The sequence below is a fragment of the Megalobrama amblycephala genome, linkage group LG12 (genome assembly GCF_018812025.1).
Source record: "Megalobrama amblycephala isolate DHTTF-2021 linkage group LG12, ASM1881202v1, whole genome shotgun sequence".
NCBI classification, from domain to species: Eukaryota; Metazoa; Chordata; class Actinopteri; order Cypriniformes; family Xenocyprididae; genus Megalobrama; species Megalobrama amblycephala.
The window spans coordinates 31,091,589-31,104,979 of NC_063055.1; the positions used below are offsets into that span (position 1 = coordinate 31,091,589).

Genomic DNA, 13,391 nt, shown 5'->3' on the forward strand with positions numbered 1-13,391 from the left:
GTGTTCTAATTGGTGTTTAATGTTGCTATGTAGTTGCTGGAGTTTCCAGATAATTGTTATGTGGTCACTAAGGTGTTCTCCGTGTAGTTTAGAGCAGGGGTGCCCAACCCTGTTCCTGGAGATCTACCTACATGCAAAGTTTAGCTCCAACCCTGATGAAAAAACACCCCAATTCAGCTAATTAAGATCTTCAGGAGCACTTGATAATTACAGACAGTTGTGTTGAGCAGGGTTGGAGCTGAACTCTGCAGGAAGATAGATCTCCAGGAACAGGGTTGGGCACCCCTGGTTTAGAGCATTGCTATGTGGTTACTAGGGTGTTGCTAGGTGGTTGCTATGATTCTCTGGGCAGTGTTTCCCAAAAGCATTGTAAGCCTAAGTTTATCGTAGCTCCATTGCCACCAATGGAGCTATGATCAACTTAGACTTATGATGCTTTTGGGAAACGCAGCCCAGGGTGGTTGCTGAGGGGTTGCTTACTGGCCAGAGTCAAAAGAGCTCCCACCTTTAATGTAAATCCATGGGATTTATTCTCTCATTCTTAATTCTCAGAAAAGTATGATTTGTGGCCTCATTCATGTTCTTAGCGTAAACAATGTGCTACTAGTTATGTGCTGAAATGTAATACTTTGTGCAGATTCCTAACTAATGCAATCAGCTTTAATCTGGCTGAATTAAAGGGTTAGTTCACCCAAAAATGAAAATAATGTCATTTATTACTCACCATCATGTAGTTCTGCACCTGTAAGACCTTCATTCATCTTCGGAACACAAATTAAAATATTGTTGATGAAATCCGATGGCTATTTGAAGTAGTTCATGTCAGTTCAGTGGTTCTATCTTAATATTAGAAAGCGACAAGAATACTTTTTGTGGAAAAAAACAACATAAAGAAAACAAATAAAGACTTTTCAACAATATCTATATGGGCCGATTTCAAAACACTGCTTCAGAGCTTTATCGAATCAGTGAATCGGAGCACCAAAGTCATGTGATTTCAGCAGTTTAGGCGTTTGATAGGAGATCCGAATCACTGATTCAAAACAAAAGATTCATAAAGCTCAGAAGCTTCATGAAGCAGTGTTGTGAAATCGGCCATATAGATATTGTTGAAAAGTTATTTTGTTTTTTTTTGGTGCAAAAAAAGTATTCTTGTCACTTTATAATATTAAGATAGAATCAATGAACCCACATGAACTGTTTCAAATATGTTTTTAGTACCTTTATGGACCCTGAGAGTTTGAATGGCTTTGCTGTCAATGGAGGCCTCACTGAACCATCGGATTTCATCAACAATATCTTAATTTGTGTTCCGAAGATGAACGAAGGTCTTACAGGTGTAGAACGACATGAGGGTGAGTAATAAATGACATTATTTTCATTTTTGGGTGAACTAACCCTTTAAGTAGATTCAAGGAGTGAGTTCAAGGAGTGCAGCAGACCAGAGTACCGTAGTGGTCATTTCGTACCTATATACTGTGTGTGTGTGTGCTCATGTGGTTGCAGGGCTTATGTTCCTTTATGAGAACTGTGAGCTGTGTTTTATTACTAGGAGAGGTGGAGTGGGGGTGGGTCTGTCATTTTGATGGGTTCGAGAGGCACTCTGTTCATCTATAACAGCCAAGTGGCCTGTCATCAGAGACCATAAACCATAGCAGATGAAATAAAGAGATCAGCCATGTTGAGTGGAGCACTGGGCAGCCGTGCCAAGACTGCGTGTGTGACATTTTTCACGTTAATCCAAGGCTGTGTGTGTTTGTGGGAGAATGTCTCTGTATTGCACACACTTTTCATTATAACCCGAATGTGTTTCTACATAGTGTGATATGGCATTATACTGACCATAAAAATGTGAATTCATTGTAGTCTTCAGTAGCATTTCTTTTCTGGCCGAATGGTGGAACTGGCTTCATTTGATTGATTAGAAACACCTCTAATATCTGCAAAGGTTAATCAATACTGCCTTCAGGGACTAGGCAGAATGTATCTGTGTGTGTTTATTTTCGCAAGCTCTTCAGATTTTTGAATTGCAGATTTTGAGGTGGGTAAGCACATTGACTCGTTTGTAAATGTTAATTAATGGGATATTCTTACTGTATGTGGTAAAATAATTCGGAACGACTCAGTTTGTTTGTTTGCTTGTCCATCTTTCCCTTTCTAATTTCTCATCTGTCCTTCTTTTAGGCTCAACTCTATGCAAGGATCTAAGGTTATACCTGAGCAAATGTTTCACACCGGGTTCAATGGACAGTCAGCTCCAGCAGGTGATCCGAGAAAACCTCTACTTGAGAGCCGTGCCCTGTGAGTACCCCCAAAAAATATTATTCAGAAGTTGCTCTTTTAGAGCTTAAACTACCTATATCCCATCTAACAATGAACATTCTCAGAACTTTGGCTAACATTCTGCCAAGGTATTCTTAAAGTCATGAACAAATGTTCTTCCAGAAACATTCATAGAATGTACAAAGTTATCTGGTCTTTAATGATGGACTCAAACATTAGCACAAAAACATTATTTTTACATAATTCATGGAATGTTTTCTTTTTGCTGGATGTTCATCAACAATGTTTTTAATAAAACAAAAACCAACAAAAGTGAGTCTCAAACACCATTGTTTCCTCCTCCTTATATAAATCTCATTTGTTTAAAAGACCTCCGAAGAACAGCCGAATCTCAACATAACACCGACTGTTACGTAACAGTCGGGATCATTAATATGTACGCCCCCAATATTTGCATATGCCAGCCCATGTTCAAGGCATTAGACAAGGGCAGGCAGTATTAACGTCTGGATCTGTGCACAGCTGAATCATCAGACTTTATGCAGGTAAGCAAGCAAAGACAATAGCGAAAAATGGCAGATGGAGCAATGTTAACTGACATGATCCATGATTACATGATATTTTTAGTGATATTTGTAAATTGTCTTTCTAAATGTTTCGTTAGCATGTTGCTAATGTACTGTTAAATGTGGTTAAAGTTACCATCGTTTCTTACTGTATTCACGGAGACAAGAGCCGTAGCTATTTTCATTTATTAAACACTTGCAGTCTGTATAATGCATAAACACAACTTAATTCTTTATAAATCTCTCCAACAGTGTAGTAATGTTAGCCTTTAGCCACGCAACATAGCCTCAAACTCATTCAGAATCAAATGTAATACATCCAAATAAATACTCACATACTCCGATGTATGCATGCAGCATGCACGACGAACACTCTTGTAAAGATCCATTTTGAGGGTTATATTAGCTGTGTGAACTGTTTTTATGCTGTTCAAGGCAAGCGCGAGCTCCGGGGGAGGGGAGTGGGAGATTTAAAGGGGCTGCAACCTATATATCGGTGCATAGTTAATGATGCCCCAAAATAGGCAGATTAAAAAAATGAATAAAAAAAAAAAAAATCTATGGGATATTTTGAGCTGAAACTTCACAGACACATTCAGGGGACACCTTAGACTTATATTACATCTTTTAATAAGAAGTTCTAGGGCACCTTTAATAGATGTTTTGGCAAATTTATGCTTGACAACCATGTTGCCAATGTACCTGCTGTCACAGTTATGTCTGACAGGTGATCTAGGTTTTAGCAGCAATCATTGAGTGGTTAGAGCTGTTCATTCACTCCAACCACCTACATTTCCTGCTGGTACTGAGACTCGAACCCACAACCTTTGTGGTCACTAGTCTGACTCTCTAACCATTAGGCCACAACTGCACAAAAAAAAAAAAAAAAAAAAGGTACTGCCAAAGATTATGATGTTTCTTATAATTCTTAGGAGAGTGGGTTAGATGTAAGCCTTGAGATTTCTGGCTGGGTAAAACCTATTAATGTGCTGGAGATAACCCCATCATCTATTCAGCCAATGAGAGATGTGTATTCCTGTAGCTCTTCTGTACCAGAAGCTTGATACATATTAACACTTAACAGCCCCTCTGGTAATATTATGTCAGCACTTGTGTCTGTTTTTTTCATGCTTTTAGAAGCAGGTGATATGCAGAGATTAACAACACAGAGGAGTGATCTGAATGCCTGAGGTGAGATCATGAAAGGTTTTTGTATGACTCCTGGATGTGGTTGTAAGCAGGATCCAATATTCTCTCCTTTGTCAAAGGGACAGAGACATACTGCTGTTGTTATGTATGTGTGATTTAGTTGGATTAGTTCGTGGACTCTTAATGTGACCTCGACGCTTTCCTGCCAAGCTCGCAGAGAGGCTGTATCAGAGGTCACGCATGTAAACAGAAACGCACTGAGCAGCATCTTCTTTTTATGGTGGTGTAACCCAACACAAGATGACCAACTTAACAAGGGAACAGGCATCAACAATTTAGGAGCATCTACAAACACGCAGACACTGAGAGCACCTTCCTTTTAAGGAGTAGTGTAACCTTAAACCAACATAAGAGAGAACAGATGTACTGAACAATTTAGATCACACACAAGGCGAAGCTTTTGAAAAATTTTACCCATAACCAGAGGTTTGGATCAGAACAACTGTAACCATTCAGATTTGACCATTGAGAATGCCTTTTACATTCAAATTCAGTTCAGATTTCAAATTCTTTTTGAATTGAATTAGCAAACAGGATGCTGAATTCCAATTCAAACATAAATGCCCCTATTATGCTTGATCAAATATTAGCTTTTATGCAGTGTGTAATATAGCTGTTTCAAAAATCAAGTGAACGATAAATGGAGTTATTGTCTCCTTAAAGAAAGAAATGAGGTTGTTTTGTTTCGACATGTTCTGCGCTGCCAAAGTAAATCCACTTTGATGTACTACAGAAGCATGAGGACTCGGGCTCAAATTGATACAGAAAACCCAGCGGCATTGTTCGTATCACTGTGTATCAAGTGCTGAGGAAGCCCCCAGAGCTGAAATTTAGATATTGTGATAGGCATTTCGTTTCTGACTAGGGATATTCATTTCATTTTTTTACTGATCATTAACTATTAACCGACAAGATTGTTAAATTAGAATGAAGTACAATTCGAATGGATCTCCTACTGCACTTTTAAATGTCACTTGTTGTCACAGAGAATTTAAAAAGTTACTGTTCCCTTTCGTGGGAACTATCGACGCTACGTCAATGACGTGATGGGAACCTTCTGCATTTTGTGTTCGTGAAGCACCTCTGTATCCAACCAATGAGAAGATGTGACGTCAGAGGCGGGTGACGTCACGGACCAGGAAACTATAAAGCATACCCAGAAACAGAGAACGCCAGCTTCTGTTGTCTTCAGCAAGCGCTATCTGTATCTTGTCTGTCTTATTTACTGTTGTTTTGTCCCTGCACATTGCATACACTCATCTCTTCGTCTGAGGACAAGAGTTTCACAGTCACAAAATAAGACAAATATATATATATAAATGGCGGAAAAGCAGCGAAACTTTACTAAGTGTGCTCCTCCCTGTCCGCGCTTCATTACGGACGGGGATACACACGATATGTGTGTAAAATGCCTGGGAGTTGAGCACGCACAGGCAGCTCTCGAGGGAGCTGTCTGTGTGCACTGCGAGCGGCTCACTCTCAGAGTGCTGCGTTCACGCCGGGCGCTCTTTGAGGAGGGCGCCGCGGCGAGTGTTCCCCGCGGGTCCGGTCCCGCTGCTGCTGAGGCACAGCGAAGGCTGCACTCGTGGGGTTCACAAATGGATTTAGCAGAGGGGGGAGAGACGGGTCCTGCCCTATCGCTCCCCTTACCTGCTGAACCCAGTGTCTCTCCTCTGGTGGCGGAAGCACGCGCTGCGGTTTCTTCCCCCCGGAGAGAGACACCGGCACTCAACATGTCTTCCTCCGAGGAGGTTGATGTGGAGGGTGCCGAAGAAGGAGATGAGGGACCGCCATCCTCATCTCCAGCGCACGAGGAGCTTTTGGAGGTAGTGACCAGGGCAGTTGAAAAGTTAAACATAGACTGGCCCGTAGAAAAAAGGGAAAATCAACCTAAAAGCAAGCTTGATGAAAGATTTCTTCCAGCGCGGTCACTACCCCAGCGCCGGGGTCTGCCGTTCTTTCCCGACCTCCACACCGAGGTGTCGAGGTCGTGGAAGAGACCAGTTCAATACCGTGTTTACAGCCCCCAAACATCATTATACAGTAACATCATGGGGCTGAAACACCACGGCTATGGGGCGATGCCTCGGGTGGAAGAGACGCTCGCGAGCTATCTCTCTCCCGAGTCTGCATCGTCCCTTAAGACCCCGACGTTGCCCACTAAGCCATTAAAAACAACCTCCAGCTTAGTGGGCAAGGCTTATTCGGCGGCAGGTCAAGCGGCGGCATGCCTGCATACTATGTCTATCTTGCAGGCATACCAAGCCGACCTGCTGGGGGAAATAGATGAGAGTGGGGAAGCATCATTTGAAGCCATTCATGAACTTAGAAAAGCAACAGATCTAGCTCTCCGGGCCACCAAGGAGACGGCCAAATCAATCGGCCGCTCTATGGCAGCCCTGGTGGCCACGGAGAGGCATCTATGGCTTAATTTATCCGAAATCAAAGAAAAGGATAAAAACGTCCTGATGGACGCGCCGCTGTCTCCTGCTGGCCTGTTCGGCGACGCAGTGACATCTGTCGTCGACAGGTTTCAGGAGACACGCAAACAGTCAGCGGCGTTCCAAAAGCTTCTCCCCCGTCGCTCTCATCCCCCCGAGACTGCTGGGCGGGAGCAGTCTCGGCCGATAGCCAGCTCCTCGGCGCACAGGGCGCAGCAGAAAGCCAGTGTGGCCACCCGGGCTCCCCCGCAGAAAGCTTGGGGACCGGGGCGGTCAGCACAGGCGAAGCCTTCCGGGGGTAGGACGGATCTGAGGACCGTCATTATCTCCCGGAAGGCTTCCAAGAAAAGGTCCTGACAATCATTTGGGACCTTTGAGGGCAGTCCCCTCCGGGGTAATTCAATTATCATCTCGGGCGCCCATTCTACCCCGGTGCCCTCAGGGGGCCGTCCTGCCAACCCTGCCACCCAGCGTGCGTCAGGGCGCAGCGGTCTCCACCGATCCTCCGAGGGGGATCGGTCAGCGCTCGATTCGTTTGTCTGCCGGTGCGCCGCGCCAGATGAACGAGCCAAGTGCTCAAAAAACACCAGAGACCAGTCTCGAGAGACTGGTTCCCTTAGTAGAATATATGGAAGAATGGAAACGTCTCCCGAACATTTCAAAATGGGTGCTGCTCATGATACAACAGGGTTACAGAATTCAGTTCGGTTCTCGACCGCCCAAGTTCAATGGGGTTCTCCACACAGTGGTAGCCCCAGAGCAGTCTCTGGTGATGGAACAAGAAGTTACGACGCTTTTGCAAAAAGGAGCTATAGAGAGGGTTCCTCCTCCCAGCAAAATGTCAGGCTTTTACAGCCGCTACTTCATTGTTCCAAAGAAGGATGGAGGGTTGCGTCCGATCATAGATTTACGTGTGTTAAATCGATCTGTAAAAAAGTTGAAGTTCAAAATGCTCACACTCAAACAGATTATCCCACAGATCAGGTCCGAGGACTGGTTTGTGGCAATAGATCTGAAAGACGCCTATTTCCATGTATCCATCCATCCTTCTCACAGGAAGTTCCTCAGGTTCGCTTTCAGGGGCGAAGCTTACCAATACAGGGTCCTTCCTTTCGGCCTATCTCTATCACCCCGCACGTTCACGAAGTGCGTGGATGCAGCGCTGGCTCCGCTGAGACTCCAGGGCATCCGCGTACTGAACTATATCGACGATTGGTTGATACTAGCTCAAACAGAGCGACTAGCAGTTCAACATCGAGATGTTGTTCTGTCACACATAAAGAAGCTTGGGTTGAGACTCAATGCCAAAAAGAGTGTGCTGGTCCCGAGTCAGGTTGCGAATTATCTAGGTGTAATCTGGGATTCCACCACGATGCAGGCGCAATTGACTCCTGCTCGTGTGAATGCCATTCTCGGGGCCGTGAATGGGGTGAAGTTAGGCCAGTCACTCACTGTAAAACAGTTTCAGAGACTGCTGGGTCTGATGGCAGCTGCGTCCAACGTTATTACTATTGGCCTTCTGCACATGAGACCCTTACAGTGGTGGCTCAGGACCAAGGGGTTTTCCCCGAGGGGAAATCCTTTTCGCATGATCAAAGTCACGCGGCGATGCCTTCGTGCTCTGGTCATGTGGAAAAAGCCTTGGTTCCTGTCCCAAGGACCCGTGTTGGGAACTCCTCGTCGTCGCGTAATGCTAACGACAGATGCTTCCCTCACGGGCTGGGGGGCGATCATGAGTGGTCGCTCAGCTCAGGGTCTCTGGGAGGACCATCAGCTCTCCTGGCACATAAATCGGCTGGAGATGATGGCGGTGTTTCTAGCTCTAAAACACTTCCTCCCAGACCTGAGGGGACACCATGTGTTGGTCCGCACGGACAACACTACGGTGGTCTCATATATCAACCACCAGGGGGGCTTGCGGTCTCGCCTGCTATGCAATTTGGTCAGCCGCATCCTCCTGTGGGCCCAGGGGAAACTCCTTTCACTGAAAGCGGCATATATTCCCGGGCGGTTGAATGTGGGAGCAGACGCCCTGTCGAGGCAGGGCGCGAGGCCGGGGGAATGGAAACTCCACACCGAGGTGGCGGAGTTGATATGGAAAGTCTACGGACGAGCTCAAGTCGATCTATTTGCCACAGAGGAGTCAACTCAGTGCCCTCTGTGGTACTCTCTGGAGCACCCAGCACCCCTAGGGCTGGATGCTATGCTACAGACGTGGCCGAGGCTACGTCTGTACGCATTCCCCCCAGTCTCATTGCTCCCGGGAGTTCTGGACAAGGTTCGCCAGGAAAGGGCCGACATAATACTGGTGGCTCCTTACTGGCCGACAAGAATATGGTTTGCGGACCTAATATCTCTCCTTCACGGCTCTCCAATGGAGCTTCCTCTCAGACAGGACCTCCTGTCTCAAGCAGGCGGCACGATTCTCCATCCCCGCCCAGAAATGTGGAAGCTATGGGCCTGGCCTCTGAGGGGGCAAGGCTCATAGAATCTGGTCTCCCAACCGAGGTTGTGGAGACCATCCTTCAATCCAGAGCTCCCTCCACGAGGAAGCTGTATATGTACAAATGGAAACTGTTCGCCACATGGTGTGGCCAGCGTAATATGGACCCCGTCCACTCTCCTATTAGCTGTGTGCTACAATTCCTTCAGGAAAAACTTTCAGAAGGCTTAACCCCTTCAACATTGAAGGTATATATCGCAGCCATCTCGGCTTATCATAATCCTGTAGGGGGCTCCTCGGTGGGTCGAGACCCCCTAGTCATACGCTTCCTCCGTGGTGCACTGAGGCTGAGGCCTGCGGTGCGCACAAAAACTCCGACCTGGGACTTATCTATTGTGCTCCAAGGGTTAGCTGAGGCTCCCTTCGAGCCAATAGAAGAAGTGTCAGATAAATTTCTAACACTAAAAACAGTCTTTCTGTTGGCAATTTCTTCCTTGAAGAGGATTGGTGATTTGCAAGCACTGTCAGTTGCTCCATCATGCTTAGAATTTGCGCCTGGTATGATCAAGGCTTTCTTACATACTAGACCGGGCTACGTGCCAAAGGTCCCCACTAGAGTCCCAGGTCCCATTGTACTGGAGGCTTTCTGCCCTCCTCCATTTGAAAATCAGGATCAGGAAAAACGTAATCTGCTTTGCCCTGTGAGGGCGCTGGATGCCTACACCCACAGAGCTGCCCTGTGGAGAAAAACAGATCAATTATTTGTATGTTACGGGTCCCCTAGAAGGGGGGGCCCAGCATCCAAGCAGAGGATGAGCAAGTGGGTGGTCGAGGCCATCTCACTCGCATATAAAGCAGTGGGACAGCCATGTCCCTTAGCTGTTAGAGCTCATTCTACAAGAGGTATGGCCGCTTCTAAAGCTCTTTTGTCAGGAGTGTCTCTGGACGACATATGTGGTGCAGCTGGATGGTCATCCCAGCACACTTTTCATCAGATTTTATAATCTTAATATAAGTTCTACTCCAGGTTCCTTGGTCTTGCAAGATAGCAGCCAGGCACTTGAAGATACGGCGTAGTTGGGACAGCGTTCCCATCACGTCATTGACGTAGCGTCGATAGTTCCCACGAAAGGGAACGTCTCGGGTTACGAGTGTAACCCCTGTTCCCTGAGTAAGGGAACGAGACGCTACGTCGCGTTGCCGTACCTCCTTCATACCTGGAGCGCTTGCTTCAGACATATTCCAGAAGCTGGCGTTCTCTGCTTTCTGGGTATGCTTTATAGTTTCCTGGTCCGTGACGTCACCCGCCTCTGACGTCACGTCTTCTCATTGGTTGGATACAGAGGTGCTTCACGAACACAAAATGCAGAAGGTTCCCATCACGTCATTGACGTAGCGTCTCGTTCCCTTACTCAGGGAACAGGGGTTACACTCGTAACCCGAGACGTTTTCCAAACAGGTTTCCCAAACACTCCCCCACTTTTGTCTTTGGTCAGACAAACAGATAGCTCCATCCCAAACTCACATTAGTGGTTTAGCTGTTGCTGTATTTAAATGCTCATACAAACAGAGTAGTGTTTTGATAGTGCCTGTATGGTTTCAAATTTGACTCAGCTGTTTAAGCTGCCCTTATAGGACAAATAAAAATAGAAACAAATAATACACCATTTATATTCTCTATGTATATATCACCTAGAAACTATTTATATACAGTAAGTATATAAGATAAAATTAATGAAAAAAAGTCTCCCTTTAACTTCATTGCTGTCAGAGATTTTATATGTATTTTTTCATGATTAACCACACATGCACATAAGTTTAAACAACCTAATAAACTACTAGAAAATGAGCTTGTTATGTCATGGAACAGCACTTAACATCTTGCACACAGGCTGATCAAGCTCAAGGTACTGCAGTTTTTCTGATGAAGTGTTAATTGGCGTGTGATCCATTTAATAGAAAGCAGGTGTTGACAGCTCCAACTGGTTTCACTTGCGACAAGAAAGGAAGGAGGCAAAATAACGAAAGAGAGACAGAGAAGGGGGAAGGTGAAAGATAGTTATCAATGCAATTGTTGCAGAAAAAAAAAACAAAAAAACATTTCTGTCATTATTTACATGAAACCATCTTGTCACTCCAAACCCAACATGCTGTTATTTTTCCTTCGGAATGTCAAGAAATGTTTGAAGGATCTTATACAGGTTTTATACTTTATATAATCCTTTAATATGGACAGTGATTTTTGAGGCATATCTCCATGCTCTGTGAGAGAGAACTGTTGAATATGGCCTTCATAACATTTCCATGCTTTTCACTTTGCGTTTCACGCTCTTATTCTATCAGTCGTCTCTCTTTCACACCCTCTTTTCCGCTCAACTCCCTGTTGCTTTCATTTTTCTGTGCCCTTTATCCTGAGCTTTAAAATCCTAATTATATGTTGAGTAATTTCTTTCCCATTTTAATCTTTGTGCAGTGATAAGACATAGATTTGGATTAACCTCCATCAAAATCATAAGCTTTTGTTAAGTAGATGAAGTTCTGCTAGTTTTTATAGTGGAATGATTACCAGAGATGGTACAAGGAGGGGGAAATAGACCACTCATAGGAAATAACAACGCAATCTCACAAGATATTATGAGATGGCGATTTTGCATGAATTTGTATGGCATGAATCATATGAAAACATACAATATTTAAAAAAAAAAGCATGGATGTCCACTCCTAACCTCACCCACAAAGCTAACAGTCACTCTGCAATGTGCAGAGTGTATGAAAACATATGAATGAAATTGTACAAATTCATACGAATTAGCCACCAATTTGGCGAAGGCAAAATAGTTACGAATTGCCATGAAATTGTGTTGCAAATAAATGGGAGAAATTATAGGTACAAGTCCCGCCTTTCATTTAAAAGAGCCAATCACCTTTTTGATTGAGTTTTACAGAGTTTATTCTATAATGCACCATAAAAAAAACTAGATAACCCTAAAAAGGTTTATAGTGTGATTTGAGCTAAAGAAGCAAACATGTTTAATATGAAGCTCGTAGCACTACACAATTAACCGTTGAAAAGTTGCGATCTCCATTAAAACACCCACACGATCTTATTCCTAAATAACAATGATTAGCCTGTGCCTATTAAACCTTTGATAAAATCACACCGGAACGTTCAAATCTGCGTTCACACTGCCGCTGACCCACAGAGAGCAGTTGTCATGTATGAAACAGCTTCACAGTGTTGTTATTTCTGTGTAACAATAATCCAAATTATCACAGACGTTCTGGGATAAAAGTTTATAGTTTGGATATAAACACTGATGTCCACAGTAGCAATCAAAAAGCAAATCACCTTTTGAATGAAACTAGGCACTTCAAATAACAATTCTTTCGATTACATTATCACTACATGGCGACAAGTGACTGTTAAAAAATGCATTTGTCACTGAATCATTCATTCATAAAGTAATGAAACATGTGAAGTATTTATGAATGAGTCATTGAATCATTCATTCAACCCCATTTTTTAAAAAATAATTTACTCAAATTAATTAAACATTTTTAAATAGACTGCAGCAATTAACATTTTTTTTTTTAATTCTCAATTTATCCTAGAATTGTGCAGATCTTAAAATCTTGTCAAATTTTATTGTTTGATTTGAAACATATTCTTGGACCAGAATCTTGATAAACTGTTTCAGAGATTTCAGTCTTTCTCACTCAATTTGATTGGAGCTGTATTTGTACATCTCATAGGCTACTTTCAGACTGTCAGTACAAATCCAAGTTTTTGTGCATAAAATCCAATTAGATTTAGCAAGTGTGAACAGCAAAAAAATCACATGAAATGCGATAAAAAATAACTGTTTTAAGCTACATCCATACGTGGTTTAAAATACTATTCAAATTGCATTTCTGGAAATCCGTTTTAGTGATCGGATTTCGTATGTTTTATGTGACTTTCTCAACACCACATAAAAAGCAAACATCAGACGTTGTTAGAAGAAACATGCTGAAAGTCACTGCAGAAACAAGGTTGTGCTGTTGCAAAGTACCGGACGAGCAGAAAATGACAGTAATGTTTTGAGACCGGCGGAGATGACACCATGGAATAAAGCCACACATACCAGCCTCTTCTGCTGCCGCTTCCTCATAAGACGCAGTTGTCAAGCTTGGTGGACACACATTTCCATGTTGCAAATAAAGCCAAAAGTATACTTAAAGGTCCCGTTCTTCGTGATCCCATGTTTCAAACTTTAGTTAGTGTGTAATGTTGTTGTTAGAGTATAAATAAAATCTGTAAAATGTTAAAGCTCAAAGTTCAATGCCAAGCGAGATATTTTATGTAACAGAAGTCGCCTACATCGAACGGCCAGTTTGGACTACATCCCTCTACTTCCTTCTTTAATGACGTCACTAAAACAGTTTTTTGACTAACCTCCACCCACAGGA

The 13,391-nt window shown here is 43.7% G+C and overlaps 1 protein-coding gene across 1 annotated transcript in view; it reads left to right on the forward strand.

Annotated features, from left to right (window-relative positions):
* Window positions 1-13,391, forward strand: part of LOC125280209 (membrane-associated guanylate kinase, WW and PDZ domain-containing protein 1) — a 113,892-nt gene that overhangs the window by 32,685 nt on the left and 67,816 nt on the right. The window contains 1 exon segment of the mRNA XM_048210572.1: window positions 2,185-2,301. Coding sequence (XP_048066529.1) covers window positions 2,185-2,301 — 117 coding nt within the window.